Source organism: Amphiprion ocellaris, chromosome 12 (genome assembly GCF_022539595.1).
Source record: "Amphiprion ocellaris isolate individual 3 ecotype Okinawa chromosome 12, ASM2253959v1, whole genome shotgun sequence".
NCBI classification, from domain to species: domain Eukaryota; kingdom Metazoa; phylum Chordata; class Actinopteri; family Pomacentridae; genus Amphiprion; species Amphiprion ocellaris.
In genome coordinates this window covers 3,705,728-3,728,325 of record NC_072777.1, presented here as the reverse complement: position 1 = coordinate 3,728,325, position 22,598 = coordinate 3,705,728, and the positions used below count along the sequence as shown (strand labels likewise).

The window sequence follows — 22,598 nt, the reverse complement described above, 5'->3', positions numbered from 1 at the left end:
TGTAGACCTAACTCCTACATGCAGGTCACTGCAATTATTAAACTAAAATGTTTTCCTATTATTTTATTTATATAGACTATTAATTTTACAGTTAGCAGTGCTGTAACATTGGAATTCATAATGAAAACTAAGACTTGGAATTAACAGTTTTATTGATGCTTTAAATGATGTTTCCAGAATGAGCTGAATTAAAAATATATTCTCAACAAAGAGGAATCTTTGGATTTGTTCAGTCTGTTGGTATAGTATACTATAGCCTGGTTTAATATAGTACATTATAGTGTATCACAGTATAGTTTAATATAGTTTAGTATAGTACATTGCAGTGTACTACAGTATAGTATAGTGCACTAAAGTCTAGTCTATAATTGTATAGTATAGTATAGTATAGTATAGTATAGTATAGTATAGTATAGTATAGTATAGTATAGTATAGTATAGTATAGTGTAGTATAGTATAGTGTAGTGTAGTGTAGTATAGTATAGTATTAATATATTATACTACAATATAGTAGATCACAGTATAGTATAGCACATTATAGTACAGTATAGTAGATTATAGTGTAGTATAGTACATTGCAGTGTACTACAGTATAGTGTAGTGCACTATAGTCTAGTCTATAATAGTATAGTATAGTATAGTATAGTATAGTATAGTATAGTATAGTATAGTATAGTATAGTATAGTATAGTATAGTATAGTATAGTATAGTATAGTATAGTACATTATAGTATAGTGCAGTATAGTACAATATAGTACATAATAATATAGTGTAGCATAGCATAGCACAGCACATAGCACATTATAATACATTATAGTATAATACAGCATCGTATAGTACATTATAATACTATACTATACTATACTATACTATACTATACTATACTATACTATACTATACTATACTATACTATACTATACTATACTATACTATACTATACTATACTATACTATACTGTACTATACTATACTAGTAGTGAAATTCACTAAAATTTATGGTTATAGTATTATGGTATGTTTACTGTTGTAAACACAGTCCAGCAAATAGGAGCCTGTAAATGTTCCTGTTTGTCGGGTTTGTCCTCAAAATAAAACTACATTTATACGTGTGCTAGTTATTTAGCAGTTTTCAAAGTCATGTCATAAAACTTCACTTTTGTAAATGTTTAATTTATCGGTGGGAGCGTCGTCATTATTTACATAGTATAAAAAAAAATAAAAAATAAAGAAACCGGATCTTCCGCTGAGTGTGAGCGGATGTAGGTACGTGGCCGCTTCAGCTGACAGTCTCCATGATGGCGACAGAGGTTCAGAGCGGCGACCTCGACAGCGCTACTTCCAGCCGGCTCGAAGTTTCCATCGATGGCCTCACCCTCAGTCCGGACCCGGAGGGCGAGCAGAGCCCGGTGGAAGAGCCGGAGCCCACACCCGCCGAGCCCGAGACCGAGACGCCGGCTGCGCCTGAAGGCGAAGATGGAGAGACTGCCAAATCTGCGATAGAGAGGAAATGGGGCTTTTCTCTGCAGGAGCTGTACGGAATGGCCCTTAAATTTTTCAAAGGTATTTTCACGTCCTGTCCGACAGTCCGAGCGGACTTTGAGGCAGGAGGACCGCGTTTAGCTTGCGAACCGCTCGCTGTGATGTGAGACCACCCGAGGTTAGCAGGGTGCTAGCGTTAGTTGCTAGCTGTCACAAGCCGAGCTGATGCTGTCAGCCGCAGCAGTATGTTAGCTTCGCGGCTAAACAGCCGCCTGCACGGCTAGCCGAGCCGTTAGCCGCTCTTTAAAGGGTCAAACTAGCACCGCGCTTCTTATTTGTCTTAGTTCATGTGCATGTGGCCTGAGAGCATTTCTCTGAGGTGTGTTTGTTGGTGTTGTCTGCCAGCGGTATCTCACTACATGGGCTCGGGCTTGTGATCTATTCAAGCTCCATCAGCTAAAGCAGGAAGCTGTCCATCCTGACTGAATGGTGGCTCATCATGATTTGTTTGGGAGCTTTAAACACGCCTTGTTCTTCCCCTACCGCGGCTCTAAGGGCCAGCTGCCAGTCGCTCACAGAGATTTTTCTCTCCTCTGGTTAAGCAGACGATGACAGATTCCTGCTGTGCTGAAGGAATTATTTCTGAGGATAAAAAACAGGTCACAGAGGTTTGCTTGTAGCCACGTTTAGTAGTTTCGTGTGACCAACAACCTAAGTGCCTCCTCATATTCAAACCACTCCCATGTTTCTCCAATGTGGCCTTAACCCTCCTGTTGTCTTCATTTAGGGGCACCAAAAAATATTTCCTTGTCTGAAAAAATTCAAAAATTCAGCAAAAAAAATCCCCAAGTTTCTGAAAATTTGCAAAACCTTCAGGAAGAAAATTCCAATAATTCCTTAAAAGTTTCACTTAAAAGTTTATTTAAAAAAAAAAAAATCCCCCAAACTTGGCAAGAAAATTCTTGTAAATATTTTCAAAAAAGGAGTAAAAATCTTCCAAAAAAAATCCTAAAAATATCTAAAGTGATTACATATGTGTCAGTGAAACTTCTAATATTTTCTTTAAGAACATTCATAAAAAATCAAAAGATTTTTTTGTGAATGTTCTTAAGAAACATTTCTTTTTTCTCACCAAAAAAATGTTCAAAAATTTCCCAAAAATGTTGGAAATGTGGACATCAGAAGTTTCACTGTGAAAATCTATTTTTTCCCACATTTTTAAACTTTGCCGGTCAAGTTTAACCCGCAGGACGGCACGAGGGTTAAAATACCTGCATTAAAATTATTTGTATGGCTAAATTAGGCTTCTGCATTTTCATTCATTCAAATTCCTGGACAAATCTATAGTTTCAACAGCAGCTGCAGTTGTTTTCTTACTCCGCCTCAACATAACAAAAATAGATGATCAAACCAGAACAGCTCAAGCAAACAGCAGCAGACTCCTATATCTAATTCGTCATCTCCAGAGGACCTGGCCTTAAAGGAATTTATGCTGTTTTTCAGTTATAGTTGGTGGTTACTTTGCAAACATCTTGAAAAAATGTAGATTATTTTGACATCTCTTTATTTGAGCTGAACCCTTTTGACAACTGCACAAACAGGTTTGTAATCTGGGCTTTGTGTTAATTGTGTCTGTTAGGGTTAGGTCTACTTGCTTAACTCGTACATGTGTTTGTTGCCTCACCTTAGCTTGAACAAAGTGCCGGCGAGCAGAAAGTAATCTCAGCATGTGATTCTTACTGATTTAACCCTTGTGTTGTCCTGCGGGCCAAAATTGACCTGTTTTAAAGTTTGAAAATGTGGGGAAAAAAATATTTTCACAGTGAAATTTTTGATGTCCACATTTTCAACATTTTTGGGAAATCTTTGAACATTTTTTGTGGAAAAAAAAGACGTTAAAAATGTTTCTTAAGAACATTCACAAAAAAAATTGTGAATGTTCTTAAAGAAGACATCAGGAGTTTTATTGATTTATATGTAAACACTTTAGATATTTTTATAATTTTTTTGGAAAATTTTCTGAAAATATTTACAAGAATTTCTTGACAAATTTGGGGGATTTAAAAAAAAAAAACTTTTAAGGGAAAATTTTAAGGAATTATTGGAATTTTCCTCCTGAAGGCTTTGCAAATTTTCTGAAATTTGGGGAATTTTTTTTCTATAAATAACCACAAAACTCCAATTTTTTTCCTTTGTTTTAGTGCAAAAATTTATATTCTGAAAATATTTACATTTAATGAACTGTCTTTTTACAGAACATTAAGAACAACCTGAAATTTTTTCAGAAAAATAAGGGAAATTTGAACAATATTATGCCGCAATTTATCATTTACACATTGCAACTTACAGATCACAAAGTGTCTACAACGGAACAAAACATGTAGTCGCAGGTAGCTCAACAATATAGTACAGGGTTATTCAAAAAGAATGAACCAATTTCATTACGCAATATTTTAATAATGAAAAGCAATAGAAAACTCCAGCCAAGTCACAAGTATTCTACTTACAATCAACTTTTATTTCCTGTCTTACAAGTGTTCAGTGTGGCCACCACCTGCAGCACAGGCAGCATCAATGCGATTAGAGAATTCCTCCCAGACGTGTATCAGCATATCACCATCCACTGAGTTGATCACTGTTGTTATTCGATTTCATTCAATGACCTTAAACAACAAATAAAAGTTGATTGTGAGTAGAATACTCGTGATTTGGCTGGAGTTTTCTATTGCTTTTCCTTATTAAAATACTGCGTCATGAAATCGGTTTATTCTTTTTGAATAACCCTGTATTGTACAACTTCTCAAGATCTAGAAATGATTTTAAATTTACATTTGTTTCCACATCTGCATAGTATTCCTGACACAACACCAGACAAACTAAAGCAGGAAGTATTATGGAAAAGGTTTAGTTGTCCTCCTGCCTTGTAAATGTGTAAAATTTCTACATAAAAAATGCATAAAAGTTGTGTCAATGCATCAATAATAGGGTTCCACCAAACCAGACTCTGTCATGCTGAAGCTGCAGACTCCATTATAATGCAATGTTTCGTGTCTTTAAATATTTTCACAGTAAGGATTCATTTTCACCTCTGTAATGTTTGGACTCTACAAAGTCACCCTGCGGGCCGGAGTAGACCCTCTAGCGGGCCAGTTTTTGCCGACGGGCCCTATGTTTGACACCCCTGTCCTAAACTGCAATCTTGGACCAAACATGCTACCAAATTAGCTCCTGACACTTTACTACTTTGCTGCAGTATTCACACACCTTTCACTGCAAATGAACGCAAAACTCACTGATTCCACGTTGCTGCTCTCAGATAAAGACGGAAAGGCCTTCCACCCGACCTACGAGGAGAAGCTCCGACTGGTGGCTCTGCACAAACAGGTGCTGCTCGGCCCGTATAATCCCGACGCTTCGCCGGAGGTCGGCTTCTTTGATGTCCTGGGTAACGACCGCAGGTGTGTATGTGCGTCTGTGCAGGTGACCTTTGAGTCATCGGAGACATTCCACTGATTTTTGCTGTGTGTCTGGAAACAATCACACATTGTTTTCACGCACTAAACTGTTGACGTAGGCAATTTAACGGTTGACTGAATGAATGTTTTTATTTTGGACATGTGAGGGGGAAAAAGCCACAAAAACAAATCTAAACATTCAAAACAAAACAGACAAACATAGCAAAACAAAGCAAAAAAATAACAACCCAACATATCGGAAAAGGAGCTTCTTTCCTCCTAGCCCTTCTCCATCTCCACCATCAGTCACTCAGTACCCCACTTCCATAGTTACTTATTTAGAAGAAAAGCACTCTGAGAGCACTCCGCCAAGGCTGCTCAGTCGTATCATTTCCAACATGACCTTGCATTGAGCACAGGCGTGTTTTGCATGTGTACGTTACCAAATCACGTGACCTATATATGTAGCGGGCGGCAGGAATTGATGGGAAAAAATTGCAATAAATTAAATGAATAATTTAGCTAGGTTAGCCCGCAAATCAAACAAGGGAACTAGGCAATTGGAAAATTAAAGAATAAGATTGAGGATTAAAATAAAATGTAAAAAAAAATTGAGAATTAAAGAATCAGAGAGACATCACACCAAAGAACCAGGCAGCTAAAATTAAAATTAAACAGACTATAAGCTGCATCACTGCCAAAATCTAATCACTTGGTCCTTGTGTCATTTCTGACCTTCCCTGAAAATGTAGTCCGTTTTTGAGTAATTTTGTCCACAAACGTACATGATTGTCACATTACGCTGCGTTCCTTGGCGGATTAATGAATTTTAAATAATCAGTCATATATCCGTGTGAAAGCCCCTCCTCCTTCCTGAACCTCGTGAAAACCATATGTTTGCACTGCTTTTTAAACTGAGTCGTGCTTGAGCTCCACCTCCAATCCGTTCCATCACCTCACTCCACATTATTAAAAGACAAAATAGTGTTGGCAAAATCTGCCATATTTTAATTTTAAATCCCCCCTCCAATTATAACCCCAACCTCTGTTAAAAAACATAGTTACTAGAAGTTAGTTGGTTGTTGCTTTGTACGTTATTTGTGCTGTTTGAAAATGAACCAGGTCAGTGAATTTTAGTATTTTTGGTTTTGAGAAGAGTGAATTTGTGTGATCTCTATAACCAGTTTTATGAATTATCCTTATTGCTCTTTTTTGCAGTATTGTTAGTGACTGAAGTGAACATTTATGTGGGTCAGTATGGAATTGCAGGACTTTTTGTATCATAGTTTACATTTTTGCTGTTTTCAGGTCTAAAATCAACATGGCTGCCTATATCCAAACACCACATGGCATTTTTACAGAAAGATTCTTCTACATATTCTATACACAATTGAGTAAAATTGAAATTGAAAACGATTTGTAAAGTTATTGTAGTAAACCAGTTGACATGTGATGAATCCACACTTAACTCACACACTACTTTATATTAAATAACTCAGAAAGCCTTGGAGTCTGGCCAGTCTTTTCTTCAGGAGGAAATGACATCATGTAAAGCAGGTCATGTGATCTGGAATTAACACACTTCCTTGAGATGTGTTTTTGTTGAAAGCGATTTCTTGGACACAGATACAATTTGTTATTTTCCATCGAAAATTTGATATATTGCCAAAAAAGAAATATCTGTCATGATTATCTAAACTTAATAAAAAGGACACAATCAAAGCTATTTTTGAATCAGCTCATTTTATTATTTTTTAGCTAATTAGAAGGTGATTGTTGTTAAATTCAGACGGTTATTTAGTTGACATTTTAGTGATATCCAGTCATTTTTTATTAAGTGATTGTTTCCATAATGAATAATTATAGAATTTGTAAAGACATGATCATAATGAACGTAAAAACATTAGTTTTTTTTTACTTTTAATAAAAATGTATGCAAGGAAAAAGTCCCTCAGTTATGTATTGATCCATGTATTGCCCCAAACCTCTGCACAGTAATTTAGATATGGTTTGATGGATGTTTTTTTGTCTTAATGAATTTAAAATCCATTGAAACCTTGGAGGGAAATGCACTGGTTTGAACTCCAGGTGCATTCATTTTCAGGTTTTGTGTCCAGAATGAACTTTAATGTGGGTTTTTAATAGGAAAAAGATGTTTTTGTTTTTTTTTTTACTGAAAGAGAAGTCAGTACATTTGGCCAGCAGTCTGTGTCGTCTAGTTTCATCTCAGTCCTGCTCTGTTTGCAGGAAAGAGTGGGCATCGCTGGGTAACATGGAGAAGGAGGAGGCCATGGTGGAGTTCGTCAAGCTACTGAACAAGTGCTGCAACCTTTTTGCGCCCTACGTCACTTCACATAAGATTGAAAGAGAGGAGCAGGAGAGGAAAAGGTAAGGTGCTCAGCTTTCGTTCCCCTGAGCTGGATCCCTCCGGTACACTTTCTAAATGCAGACTCGACCTCACCTTGTTCTATATGTAGCAGGAAAACCTGTGAATGAGCGTTTAGTTTAGGTTGATGGGTTATACTGACCTCGTTAGATTCAATGTCTGCTTCTCCCGATGCCTGAATGTTTATTCATAAATTCACATCAGTTACAAGTGATGCTTGATTTAGATCCTTCAATTCTGTCTTTGCTCTTCCTCAGGAAAGAGGAGGAGGAGCGTCAGAGGCGGGAGGAAGAGGAGAGGGAGCGACAGAGGCAGGAGGAGGAGAGACGGAGGCTGGAGGAGGAGGAGAGGCTGAGGAGAGAGGAGGAGGAACGGAGGCAGGTGGAGGAGGAGAGGCTACGAATTGAGCAGCAGAAGTAAGTAGTGTTTCTGTGGGATTGTTCCTGCAATATCAGCACCACTGCAATATGATTATTACACTCCGCCTGGATCTGATATTTTTCAGTTTTCAAGCTGCAGCATGAATTGTCAATCAGGGTTAGGTTGAAAACGGATACAGAGAGTAAACATCTCACTGCAACTCTTTCAGTATTAAAATTAGTGGTGGGATGCCATTAAAAAATTACTGGCTTTGAAAGTAATTAATCACATTTTTGCAAATAGCAGTATTTAACAAGTTTCTCAGATCAAGTACATTTTAGTTGACAACTGAATTGATGAATAGACATATACGTGAACTTTAACAACAAAAATGTTTCTGTTTCATTTATATTTATCTGCATTTTTCATCTGTCTGCTACATTCACAGATTTCTGCAAACTAGTGCAATTATAGCGATTATATTCAACATTTTAAGACTTTTCGTAAACTCAAGCACTTTCAGTGTCTTGAAAAGTGGTCTATTATGGGCTGGGTAGACAATTTGCCGGTACCAGGACTGTCGTAGCTAAGGTATGGTGTGTCACCCCAGAATTCATTTGCATAAAGTAGTTTCATTTATGCAAATGAGGCACAGGGAGCAGAGATCCGACGCATTGCCAAACTTTCATCAAATGTCTAAACCAGCCATCGTTGAATTAGACAGATTCAGCAGCTTATTTCTCATCTCAAATGCTTTCAGAAATACTTGCTCAACAGTTTTTGTATTAAAAGAGAAAATTTGCGACCGAGCCGCCGTGTTGGTCCGACGTTTCTGCGCTGATTCCAGGCTGGGTTATGCTTTGCACACGAACGAGACGCTTGGAAATCCGCTCGAGACCATGTGTGACTTTATACTCAGTGCGGCGTCTGCTCCCAAACTGCAGGGGGCAGTGTATCGCAAACACACACCTACCTAGTCTACTCTAGTACTAAACTAGAGTAGAAGAAGTTTGCCATTGTTTACACCACCTACAATGTGGCATTTTGCCAAATAAAAGCATTTCAGCAGTTAGTTTTAATTACAAGCCATGAATTGTTCATTACCCAGTTATCACAGTGACCTCTGTGTGATGAATCGTATAAATGTCTATATTTCTGAACTTCTGCTGCTCGAAGCTCCTGTTCTTCCGGCCGTTTTCCGCATGACTCCATCAACGTAGGTAGAAAAATTTAGAGGTGCATGACGCAGAAATTTTCCACTTGTGAGGGGGCGTGGCTACTAAAATGACATAATTTGTCTGCACGGAGCCGCATGGACCTCGCGAACGTAGCAAACATAAAACAGCTTTCACTCAGTGCGTCCTGTGCATCTTCTTCACAGCTGCCAAACAGACTTTAGGTTCATTACCGCCACCTGCTGGGCTGGAGTGTGCATCAGTGTTACCAGAGTGCCAGAAATTAGGAAACTGAAAAAAGTGCGATTCAATGCGTTATTTTTTTTTTTTTAACGTGATATTTTTTGTAATTAGTTAATCATAATTAACGCATTAAAGTCCCAGCCCTCATTAAAATCATCCAACTTTTCCTAGCCTCCTCTGTCTTTTGGGTGTTTCCTTCGTCACTAATTCTACCCCTACGTTTCTTTTAACCAGACAGCAGATAATGGCAGCGTTGAATGCCCAGACGGCGGTGCAGTTCCAACAGTACGCTGCTCAGCAGTACCCCAACAGCCCGGAGCAGCAGCTGGGCCTCATCCGTCAGCTCCAGGAGCAGCACTACCAGCAGTACATGCAGCAGCTCTACCAGGTCCAGCTGGCCCAGCAACAGGTACGATGTTGGACTTTGACTCATCGATTTTATTCTTGACCTTCCAGACGTTGATGTTAGCAGGGACCTATTTGGCATAGGGACTGGCAAGATGGTTTTAAAAGATGAACTGTTACTTAAAAATAGCAAAGTGTCGTGTTAGAAAATGAAAAGTAGGTCAGAATGCACTTATCAGGAAAATATCTGGCAACATTTTGAGATGCTGCATCTAAAAATAATCCTCCTTTTGAGCAGTTGTTAGCGTTACTCTCATGTGGTGACAATCAAAAAACAAGAATCATTCCTTACATCACTTATTTCACATCCCAGCATTAATTGTATTCATGATTAGGTAAAAAATAAAGACTGACATGCAGAAAACGGCTCGAGTCAAAAGGCATTTTAATACAATGTTCAAGATGTTGTCACAAGATGGAAATTTAATAGCTGACCTTCTTGTATAAATGAGGTAAACTTTGTTAAATGAAGTCTTTAGACTTTGATGACTTTATTAATCCCCAGAGGAAAATTCAGGTGTTACAGCAGCATGAATGTTCAACAAAGGGATTAACAATAAGACAACACAGAATACTATGGTAAAAAGTGAAGGTAAAATAAGATAAAAATATAGAAAATAAAATCAACACAATATACAAGAATGATACAGAAATGTGCAAATGAGAATGTGTTAGATGTGCAAACGACATAAATAGGTGCAGATGAGTTTGCAGATATAATGACCACGTTTAGGATGTAAAGGGGTTTCATCAGCAGGGAAAGTGATAAAGTCGTTTTATGATCTACTAGACACAGATTAAGGTGTATCCTTACATGCCTACAACTGGTGTAGCCCTTTATCGTCCAAGTGATCATATTTGGTAACTTCCCCACACATTAAATATCAGCCAAATACCCAGCCAATCAGAGAAGATCACTCTGTTACAGCACACTACACCGTGGTGACCTGGATCCTTTTAAATCACAACTCAAAACCTTCCTGTTTAAAATGGCTTTTCATACCTAGTGGCATGGTGACATTTTACTGCTTTTATGTCTTTTGGATGTATATTTTAGTGCTGTTTTATTGCTGTGTATTTTATTGTTTTATTGTATATTTTATGGGCTGCACAGTGGCTTGCTGGTTAGCACTTTCACCTTGCAGCTAGAAGATCAGTGGTTCACGTCCCGGCCTTCCCAGGATCTTTCTGCATGGAGTTTGCATGTTCTTCCTGTGCATGTGTGGGTTCTCTCTGGGTTCTCCGTTTCCTTCCACAGTCCAAAAATATGCAGAGGTTAATTGGTTATTCTAAAACTGCCCGTAGGTGTGAGCATGATTGTTTGTCCTGTTCTAAGTCACTGAATTGTTTGAAGTTATTCTCTTGTTTTTCACTGTGAAGCACTTGGGTCACCCTTTGGGCTGTTGTAAAGAGCTATAGAAATAAACTTTGATTGATGGTAACTTCACTGACCTTGAATCTCAACATGGAAATGAAAAATTCGGAGAAATGGCACAAAAGTTAAAAAAACAGTCTCATGTCCTCCAATAACGGTCTAGGGTTGAAATTTAGAATTTCAAAGTATTCCCATGAGTGCCATTTAAAGGGTTTAGATGCACCAGTCTGTGTTCCCTCCACAGCCCTGTAGAAGCAACATTCTTGGTTTATATCCGTTGTTTAGTTTATGAAGTTGACCTTGTACTATCTCCTTCTCGTTCCAGGCGGCCTTACAGAAGCAGCAGCAGCAGCAGGCGGATTCAGCAGTGCAGGGCACCCTAGAATCTAGCAGCTTCAACAGCGGCGAGCCCATCCCCGCCTCAGCAGCAGGACCGCTGTGTGCTTCTGCACCGCTTGTTGGCGAGGAAGCTCCTACAGTCAATGGAGGCCAGTCGGACTCCTACTCAGAGAGCATGGACCGGGAGCCAGAGCCAGAACCGGCAGAGGAGGTCTCAGAGAACGGGCCTTTATTAGGTTGGTGGGCTGCAGTTTTGTTAGTTTCATATGGAAGAAAAGCATAAACTACAGGAGTTGACTAGACAGATTCTCCTCGTCGTGCAGCTAATAGCTACAGGGCAGAGGGGAAGAATGCTCTGTCAAACAAACAGAACCTTTTACCAAACTTGAAACCTGATTCTTATCTGCTGTGTCCTTGTTGACGTGACCTGGAGGGCAGGGAGGAGGAGGGCTGGAGCAAGTGACACATGATAATGGTGCAGGTTTAGGTGTCCTCTAACCACATTCTGCTTACTGAAGTGTAAGAAGTCGTACTAGAAATGAACAACCCCTTTTGTTTCCAAAGCGTTCTGGATATCCTGAATGAATCCACTGTGGCTCTCTTTGGAAATAGAGGCTGTTTTGGAAAAACAAATCTTCGCTATTGATCACTGTAGTAGCAATTTCAGCAAACCCCTTTATTCTGCTGCTGGACTACTACTGATGGCTGAGTTAGATTTAGTCTTGACACATGCAGGTGAAAGATGAGGAGTAGAAGTGGCTCCAGTCTGTCCCAATGACCATTTATTGCATTTACAGATAAGCTGAAAGAAAATTTTAAAAAGTTTTAAACTAAAGAGTCTTTAAGAAGGTCGGTTTCGTTGATGCTGCCACATGGTCAATAAGAAAAGCACTCAGAGCTCAGTACTCCAAGGCTGCTCAGTCGTATCATTTCTGACGGCAGAAATCTTTAAAAAAGTCGTGTCAGAAATCACGGCACCATAGAATGTGTCCATTTAATATAGATGTACCCACAAACAAAATGACCTTGCACTGAGCACAGGTTATGTTATGCATGTGTACGTTATGTACAGACACTGAATTGTGTGACCTAAATATGTAATAATAATAATGATAATAATAATAACTTTATTTATATAGCAGCCTTAAGAACAGCCTTAACAAAGTGCTTTAGCAGTTAAAATATGCAACACAGACATTCAAGCAAGATATAAGATCAGAGCAGTCAATTAAAATAAATAGCAAAAATTGCAATAAATTAAATGAATAATTAGCTAGATTAGCTATTGTCAAACAAGGGAGCTAGGCAATTTGAAAATTAAAGACTAAGATTGAGGGTTAAAATTAAGTCAAAAAAATAGAGAATTAAATAATCAGAGAGATGACATTACCCCAAAGAACCAGGCAGCTAAAATTAAAATAAAACGAGAGAGAACATGTAAAATAAACAGGACATAAAACAGAACACAACACTAAAACTGAATAAAGCTAAAAGTAAACTTCAGATGAAAGCAAGTCTATAAAAGTGAAAAAATATAGCGGCCAGTGGGAATTGATGGGACTCAGAAACACCCCCACATTTTTATTAATTGTTCCTTGTATCATTTCTGATGGATAAGTCCTGATAAGTTCACAGCAGTGGATTTGTAATAGGATCACAATCATGTGATCATCAGCAGGCAGCTGACGTAGTGTTCACTTGTTGCCATGGTTACAGTGACGCTGTGCCACTATCTCACAATGATACAGAAATCTTTAACAAATCTGTGGATCCAGACTATGAGCTGCATCACTGCCAAAATCTAATCAATTGGTCCTTGTGTCATTTCTGACCTTTCCTGAAAATTTCATCCAAATCTATTAGTCCATTTTTGAATAATGTTGCACACAGACAGACAGACAAACCAACGTCACATAACTCCACCGTTCCTTGGCAGAGTAAAAAACTGTTTGCCTTCCTCAGCTACAACCAGATGCTGTGGCAGCTGGTTCTTAAGCCTTCCCCCTCGGGCTCCACTTTTAACTTCCTCAGCCAGGTGGCGTTAGACTCTCTGGTCTCCTCTAGGTCAGGGTCAACACACCTACAGTGGAGACAATAAATATTTGATACACCACTGATTTTGCAGGTTTTCACACTTCCAAAGAATGGAGAGCTCTGTGATTTTTATTGTAGGTACACTTCAACTTTAAGAGACAGAATTTAAACTAAAAATCCAGAAAATCACATTGCATGATTTTTAAATAATTAATTTGCATTTTATTGCATGAAATAAATATTTGATCCAATAGAAAAATAGAATTTAATATTTAGTACAGAAACCTTTGTTTACGGAGGGCAGACATTTCCTGTACTTCTTGACCAGGTTTGCCCTCACTGCAGCAGGGATTTTGGCCCACTCCTCCATACAGATCTTCTCGACATCTTTCAGGTTTCAGGGGCCATTTATTCTCCCATAGGCACACATGGACACACATTTTGTCACTCTTTCACATCCACATACTAACAACAAGAAAGAATGTATAAAAATCAACATAAAGCTCCATTTGTCTCCTACAATCACGTATAGACATGTATGTCGTCTCCACTCCAAGACACAAACACCTTGTATAAACCAATGACATGAGGGTCTGTTAGTAGAGCTTGTTTTCCACTCAGTCTGTATATGCAGGAAAGAAATCACCTATTAGGAAATGTAATATTTCTTCTCTAATAAGAAACTCTCTATTTGCAGATTTTCACAACAGATCGCAAAATATCTCTTGTCCCTTGATCACAGCAGACTCCCCGCCGGTCATAGCGGCTCCTTCCATGTGGACGCGGCCGCAGATCAAGGACTTCAAGGAGAAGATCCGCCAGGATGCAGACAGCGTGATCACGGTGGGGCGTGGCGAGGTGGTGACGGTGCGGGTCCCCACCCACGAGGAGGGATCTTACCTGTTCTGGGAGTTTGCCACAGACTATTATGACATCGGGTTTGGGGTCTTCTTCGAGTGGACGGACGCTGCGTCTGCGTCGGTCAGCGTGCACGTGTCCGAGTCCAGTGATGAGGATGAGGATGACGAAGGTGAGGGGTCTCTGGGAAATGTTCCACAATGTTGGTGTATTTTTCCACGTATTGAACGTGTATATAAACTGTATAGATGGGTCATGATTGTTCTAAAGATCTGAGCTTAACAACTATTAGCTGTTGATTTTTATAGACCACATACGCTACCGGTCAAACGTTTGGGGTCACCTCGAAAAAAAATTTTTTATCATATTTTTTTTGTCTAATATGGAGCAACTTCCACTCCTTTAGAGCAACTTTAACTAATATGGAGCAACTTTAATGTAGAACAACTTCAGCTAATATAGAGCAACTTTAATTCATATACACTACCGTTCAAAAGTTTAGGGTCACTTAGAAATGTCCTTATTTTTGAAAGAGAAGCTTTTTTTTTTTTTTTTTTTCTTTAAATGAAGCCAACATTATTAAATGAATCATAAATCCAGTGTAGACATTGTTAATGTGGTAAATGACTATTGTAGCTGGAAACAGCTGATTTTTAATGGAATATCTCCATAGAGGTACAGAGGAACATTTCCAGCAACCATCACTCCTGTGTTCTAATGCTACATTGTGTTAGCTAATGGTGTTGAAAGGCTCATTGATGATTAGAAAACCCTTGTGTAATTATGTTAGCACATGGATAAAAGTGTGAGTTTTCATGGAGAACATGAAATTGTCTGGGTGACCCCAAACTTTTGGACGGTAGTGTATGTAAATGATAATGGTTTATGTGTCTATAATGACATTTTTTCTCAATATCTCCAGTAACTCCAAAAACCGAGTATTGGTTGGATAGTAATTACTCAGGATGTGCATGATGAGTTGACTAAATGATCAAACATTGCTGAAATTGCCGAAGTTAAACAAGATTATTAAAATTTCCTGAATAGACAACAGCAGTTAACCACCACTATCTGAGGCTGCAGCCCTAGTAGACGTTCCCAGCAGTTGTTGTAAATCGACAAGGTGTAAAGTGGGATAGATGACATCTCGAAACACCACTTCACACTATTTTCTTCTAGGAAACCAAAATCTAATTGTATGCAGTCGTATCACTATAAACTTCCATAGACTGGAGCATTTTGTAACCATTCATAGACATGTGGACTTGCAAGGAGTGCTCCTGGTGCTAACACTGCTAACATTAACCACGCTCAGGCCATTTACTGTTTACCACAGGACATCATTTACCCGCACAGTTCAGAGCCAGTAGTGTACATCAAGTCATGGTGGCTACAAAACCAGTTGCTTTTAGCGGCAGTAATGTCTCCTCTATCCATTTTCTCTCTCCTCTCAGCCTATAGGCTAATGGATGCTGGTTTTCCAGTGAATATTTTTTCTTATCTTGTGTTCAGAATGTGTGCACGCCGTAGTTAAACATCCACCGACTCTCCCCGCCCACAGCAGTGAAAGTCCTGTTTATGCTCTTCAGTGGAAACCAGAGCGATGTGTGAATAACGATGAATGCATTAGGCAGTGTGTTGATAAGATAAGCTGCAGTATAAGTTGTATTGGCTTGGTTCAGTTGATCATAGGAAGGTCTTGTCATGTTTAGTTCTAAATATTATGTATCTTTTATTGTGCAGGATCTGACCGCTAATACACATGGATACCTCAAAGGCTTTATAAAGCTGTAAGAGATCTGCACTGTTAGGTCATAATATACAGAGCTATAATCATGCCTCATTTATGAATGCATATTCAGAAGTGTTGACAGAACAATTATTAATGAAATGCATATTTAAGGTCCAACCATCAAAGGAGCATTGGACCCTCTTGGAATCCATGAGTTTCTTCTTTTTATTTTTTCTCCCGTTTTTTGAACTGCAATTTTACAGGCCTAGAAATACTTGAAAATGCAGGAAACTTTGCACACACAAGGAGCAGCAAAAAATTTTCTGTTTTATGGAACCTGTATAGGTGTGAGCTAACATTGCTGAATAGCACCACCAATTTCAAACGGGTTCAGCGACCAGGGCGTGTCACCTACAGCTATGAAATTTGGTAGGCTTAAATAACTCGTCATGACGCACAAAAATGTAATTGACACCCATACCTGAAACACAACAGGAAGTCAGTCATTTTGAATTAAGTGACATATTGTGGACAATTTTGGAGCAATTTTTTCACATTTTCAAAGGCTATAAACTCAAACAGGATAACCCCAACAGAGCTGAAATTTGGCCAGGATGTACACAAGGCATTGGTGATTAAAAATGATCAAAATGCTCCACAGAAGTCTGAGGGTGTGGAAATGGTGGCTGGAGGAATTTTGACACTTTGCCATGACACAGGAAATGCTGTGTAACTGGCCTGTACGTGCTCCAGTCTGCCTCAAACTTTACATGTATGATCAGAATCCAGCCCTGATGAATTCTATGGACCGAAATACAGCCACAGAGAGAGCGCCACCTGGTGGACAGTTTTGATAGGTCGCCATCAAAGAGGCCATAGACTGAAATACACTCTCAGTCGCAGCGCCACCTGGTGGACATGCTTGGATTCGCTGACCAGTCAGGATGCGAGGACCAGTCCAATATATTTTGCTCAAGTTTAACTAAATTTCTTGTGATTGCAAAAACTCTTTTTCACTGCACTCAGTCCTGAGGGACAAACATCAACTGATGACATTAAGATTTATTGTGGTGTTGTGTAAACATCATGAAACTATTTAAAGACACGACTCAGAGGTGAGTCTCATGTTCCTACATGATGCATTGCTCTTGTTCCCACAGGTGACCCTCCCACCGAAGAGGAGAAGGCAAAGAAGGAGGCCGGGAAGCCCCAGGTGGATGAGATTGTGCCGGTTTACCGGCGGGACTGTCACGAAGAGGTGTATGCCGGCAGCCACCAGTACCCCGGCCGCGGAGTCTATCTGCTCAAGTTTGACAACTCCTATTCGCTGTGGCGCTCCAAGAGTGTTTACTACAGAGTCTACTACACCAGATAAGCCTGAATACAGACACACGGGGAGCCAAGGAGTGTGTATGTTCATATATGTGTGTGTTTGTGTGTGTGTGGGCGGAGAGTTGTGTGACGGCAGCCTGTATTTGTGTGTGTGAGTGTGTGTGCGTGTTGAAGGAGAAAGTGATGCCAGATCTGTTGTGGACAAAACCACCAGAGGGTGACAAAGAGACACATCTGGAGCCCTTGGACTGGAGACTGGACTAATCTGTCTGTACTGTTTGTAAGCGCGACCCCAGATGATACCACGCTACATCCCATCATCGAGCCCTTCCAGGAGGAGTCTGTTTCCTGTTGTATATCCACCCCCTGTCCCCGCTGCGCTCACATGCACCGAGCTGTAGGACTCTGCTCCCATGTTGTATTTTACCACTGTTGCCCCCCTCTCCCTCCCCAGGCTCCACCTCTGCCCCCACACCGGCCCCAGCACTGTCCAACCTCGTGGCCTTGTGGCTGCTTCTGCCCCGAGTGGTGTTTTTTTGTAACCATGAATGGAAACTCGGCAAGTCCAGCACTCTGCAGCGTTTCCTGTTTGTCGGTGGCCGTTTCTCCCCAGAGAACACAGACAATGTTGGAAATCCATTTCTATTGTGCTTCATAACACTATGCCTTCTACATAGAGGTCTTCTGGTCTTTGCCAAGTCTCTTTCACACATTAAAAACACCAGGGCACACGCATCCTTTTTGTTGTAAAGCAGTAGTCTGTTATTCTCTGAACTAGCCTGTTTCTCTCTGAGTGAAACAGTTCCTGGTTTCCTTCCAGCGGCGTCATTTATGAAGGACAGGCAAGAATCATTTAGCCGCATGGTTGCTAGTAGAGGGAGTGCATAATGTCATGGTAACGTATGGGCTTTTCTGGCCTTCTAAGCATCTCAGTATGATACAGAATAAGAAGTTTAAAAACAAGTTACTTTATATAAGTTTGTTTCCATTTCTCCTGATTTTTTTTTTATCAGCATCGGTTTATTTTACATTCGAGCATTTGCTTCTTCACAGTCCCTGTCCAACCGTCTGTCTTTATCTCATTAATCACACACAAATTTAAAAAAAGGAAGGTATTGTTGAAATTACTGGGGAGGCTTTTGTGTTTATCATTCTGTGTGTATTTCAGATTTGCTGTACTGAGTTCTGGCACACGTGTGACAATAAAAACCCACTAACTACCCATGTTCTGGAGGTCATGACACACTGTTACACCTGTGCAAAAATCCAACATCCACCATACGAAATGCTGTGTTCCCTTTTATTTCTTTTTCTCTGGTAGACTCAGATTTTCATCTCAAGTGTTGTGAATAAACTGGGATGACAGACGTGTAATTGTGTCCCGGGTGACATGGATGCTTACTAACTCAGTCGTGACATCTAAATATATTCGACTTTAATTTTCCGTTGCCATCATTTCGATTCATTCTGTCGTTGGGTTTTGGCTGTGCTGTATGAACCGTCTGAAACTGAACGACGGTCGCTGAATGTGTCCGGTGAAGACGTCGGGTTTCACTTCACCACACTTACTGTGCATTTCTGTGTGCAAGCGAACCTGTGACGGATTTCGGAATATCTCGCAAGTTGAGCGATCTTCCGGCGACTTTGCTGCGCGTCAGATTATTTAACTACTCCTGCCTCCAACCCGTTCAGTGATTTTTGTGTAAGAAAATGTCACTACCTATGGCTGAACCAAGCTGTAACGTTCAAGGAAGTTCCCATATCCTCTCGATATGTGATGTTTGTTTTTGCTTTTCTTAGGTTTTCTTGTTGCTCACCAATGGTTTGAGTTGAGTTGTTCAAGCCTTGTATGTAAATAATTCTATAAATGAGTTTATGTATGGGTTTTTAGATGAGGAAGAAGGCTATGGTTTTTTGCGAATCAATGCACTGTAAAGTAAGGTGACCGAGATATTACATTTTACCCCAAATGAAAGTCCAAAGCTTGTAGGAGGTACAAAAAGTGTACGACTCCGCTGACGTGACAGACAGAAAAGCTCATTTTTTTGTATTGTTTTGACTTGTTTGGATCTCTTATGAGTTGCAAGATCTTTTTGGGCATATATTTAATCTTGATTAAACTTATCTTCATCTCTAGAGCTGTATGGTTTGTTTATTTTCACATGTGGTCAAGCTTTAATTCTGATGTTTTCAAGGTCTGGTTCAATACGGTCCATCTATGGCTGTTGATTAAACTTCCTGACTCATCTCTGTATCAAAATATGGATTTAAAAATTTACGTCTTGACAATGATCCCTTTCTACAATGATTTAGATAAACACTACTGCTCAGAAGTTTAGGGTCACTGAGAAATGTCCTTATTTTTAAAATATTGTTTTTTGGGGGGGCATTTTTGCCTTTATTGGATAGGACAGTGAGAGAGACAAAACATGGGTAGAAGAGTGGGAGAACAACACACACTAAATTGCCATCAGCTGGATTCGAACCCATGACTGCTGCATCAGTGACTATAACCAACGTTCATGGCTCGCCCACCCAGCCAGCTGAGCTATCCGGGCGCCCAAAATGGCTTTATTTTTAAAAGAAAAGCAATTTTTTTCAGTGAAGATAACATTAAATGAATCATTTTCACAGTGAAACTTCTGGTCTCCACCTTTTAAACATTTTTGGTAAATTTTTAAACATTTTTTGGTGGAAAAAAAGATGTTTCTTAAGAATATTCACCAAAAAATCAAGCAAAATCCAGCGAATTTCGCAGCATTTTGCTCAATTTTTATGTGAATGTTCTTAAGAAAATATTAGAAGTTTTACTGATGTATCTGTAATCACTTTAGATGTTTGTAGGATTTTTTGGAAGATTTTTACTCATTTTAAAAAATATTTTCAAGAATTTTCTTGCCAAATTTGGGGGATTTATTTATTTTTTTAGTAAAACTTTTAAGGGAAACTTTTAAGGAATTATTGGAATTTTCTTCCTGGAAGTTTTGCAAATTTTCAGAAATTTGCGGATTTTTTTCCAGAATTTTTGGATTTTTTTCAGACAAGGAAACAATATTTTTTGGTGCCCGTAAATGAAGACAACAGGAGGGTTAATGAAACCGTCCCAGCAAGCCAACAATTCTGTCTCATTTAATGTCTTTTCATTTCATTTTATTTTACGTAGGACCACGAAGAACACATCAAACTCATTGTATCATGCAGATAAGTTTAAAATCATCACATAAAAACAAGATTTAGTGCAGGAATTAATGATAAAACAACTGACTAAAATTAAAAATCATGACAGTCACAGTCAATCAGAGCTGTAATTAACCTGGGAACTGTCTCAGTGTGTTGTTAAGGTCAGGTGTGTGGGGTGCAGTAACATCAGGCAGATCCTCCAAACCCTCCATGAACTTTTGTCTGAGCAGGTATGATGGTGAGCAGCATTCCAGGAGGGCAGCTTTTGTGATATAGATTATAAATAGATAAAAGCAAAGCTGATCCTCGTTCACAGGCAGGTGAGCCAGTTTTTATTATTACATAGCAGGCAGTGGTGTATCCCATAATGATCTCTAGTGATGAATTTTAAGTGATGAGGGTCATTCCAGAATTGGAGGATCTTATGTTCCACCCATCAAATTTCAAATAATCCATGCACAAAATACTAAAACATGCAGTTGTTGTGTAAATCTTCTTGTCCTGAGACCAAATCTAAAAAACTAGGAGAAAAGAATGTTTCAAAAATATTTTTTAAAATATCAAATAAGTCTAGAGTTCCCCCTAAAATGCCGTTCTTCTCCTGTCCCACCCCCTGATGACCAAATTGAATCTCAAATAAAACAGTTAAAATTAAATTTAAATCTCTATTTTTTGGTGTTATATTTTTCATTGATGTCTCTTGTAATTGTGGGAACATTTTTTTCATCAACATACTATTTTAAATAATAATTATTATGCATGGAACATTCATCCCACAACAACCCTGTTCATGACATTTTTGTTGTTTTGTGTTTCGTTTTTATTTTGTGTCTCATTTTTGTCACTTGTGTCTTGTTTTTCTCATTATGTGCCTTGTTTTTCTAATTTTGTGTCTCGTTCTTCTCATTTTGTGTCTCGTTTTTGTGGTTTTGTGTCTCATTTTTGTCGCTGAGTCTCTTGTTCTTTTCATTTTGTGTCTCGCTTTTGTTGTCAACATCATCAGTTTTCTTAAAGAATGTGTAGAGCAAAGCTATGTCCTCTCTTCTATTTTTCATATTTTCATCACGTTGTCAGCCTTGATTGAATGTCTCACTCTACCTCATATTATCAGGATCAGACTAATTCTTTGGACTGTTTTCCATCAGTCAGTTTGTCCTCTTGGTCAGCAGTAACAGCAGCTAAATATCTAGCTTCTACTGCTGAGAAAAAGATCACATTAGCATGGATTAGCAACCCTGTTACTGTGATTAGAGTAGGGTTAGCAAACAACACAGAAAACATGGAATAAAAATGCTACCATTGATGTGTAAGCTGAGACAATCAAGCCTTTGATAGTTTATTACCTATTATTGATGAATATAAATCAGAAAACTGTAAAAGAGAAGGTTTGTTTTTCAAACATTTTGAAGCCCAAATATCCTCCAGTTCTGAAATGAGCCTGAGACTGGTCTCAGTCAGAGAATACCCCGGGGGTTAATCTGGCCTTATTTCATTTTCTTTGAACAGCTACTAAGTGTGAAATTTAGTTCTGTTTAAACACACAAAGGAGGCCTTGTTAGGGCACCAAAAACGCCTTGGAACAACAGAACACGATCAGGATTTTTCCAGCAGCCAGCTAGTGCTGAGTGTGTCATCCTCATGCTGCTTTCCTGTGCTGATGGAAGGACAAATGTGGACGTTACTCATGTTTAACCAGATAATCCACCTCGAGTTCACTGTTTTCTGTGGTCACAATTATTCAGCAGTGCTCCAGAGTTCAGCTGTATCCGCTTTTAGAACTCTAATCATGAATAAATTCCTAAACTATGGCCACACATTGAGTAATCAGAAAACTCAAGGACAATAGAAAGACTTGCTGTGCTGCCTTAAAGACACCAGGGGGCGCATTAAATACCTCAGACACACATTTGTTTGGGTTTTTTTTTTTTGCCAGCTGGACATGCACACTGTGAAGAGCAGCTTGTGGCTTGTGTATTCTAAACCTGGGTGAATGTTGTGTCATCAGAGGAGAGTTTGATCTTTGGAATTTAAAGAGCAGCGGTGGGAATGTGGGACGGAGGAGCTGGACAAACACACTTTGTGCACACAGAGGAGATAAATCAGACACAAGTGTTCAGAGAATGTGTTGTCCAGAGGTTATTTTAGACGGACATTCTCAGTGGGTGGATTCTCTCCAGTGCTTTTTGCTTGTTTCGTTGCCAGAATATTAGAAAATATTTCAGTCATAGACATATTTACGTAACA

At 39.1% G+C, this 22,598-nt stretch overlaps 1 protein-coding gene across 3 annotated transcripts; it reads left to right on the top strand.

Annotated features, from left to right (window-relative positions):
* The first annotated feature begins 1,259 nt into the window (after positions 1-1,259).
* Positions 1,260-19,310, top strand: acbd3 (acyl-Coenzyme A binding domain containing 3). Of its 3 annotated transcripts, none has more exons than XM_023293857.3 (8): positions 1,260-1,561; positions 4,797-4,938; positions 7,183-7,323; positions 7,579-7,737; positions 9,334-9,508; positions 11,205-11,454; positions 13,998-14,282; positions 17,003-19,310. In XM_023293857.3, exons 1-8 carry the CDS (start codon positions 1,294-1,296, stop codon positions 17,215-17,217), a joined length of 1,635 nt encoding a protein of 544 aa, XP_023149625.2. In that variant the 5' UTR covers positions 1,260-1,293; the 3' UTR covers positions 17,218-19,310. The 3 variants fall into 3 exon arrangements, with proteins under 3 accessions (XP_023149625.2, XP_023149623.2, XP_023149624.2); XM_023293855.3 differs by having other exon boundaries at positions 13,950-14,282; XM_023293856.3 differs by having other exon boundaries at positions 1,261-1,561; positions 13,995-14,282.
* Positions 19,311-22,598: the final 3,288 nt, after the last annotated feature.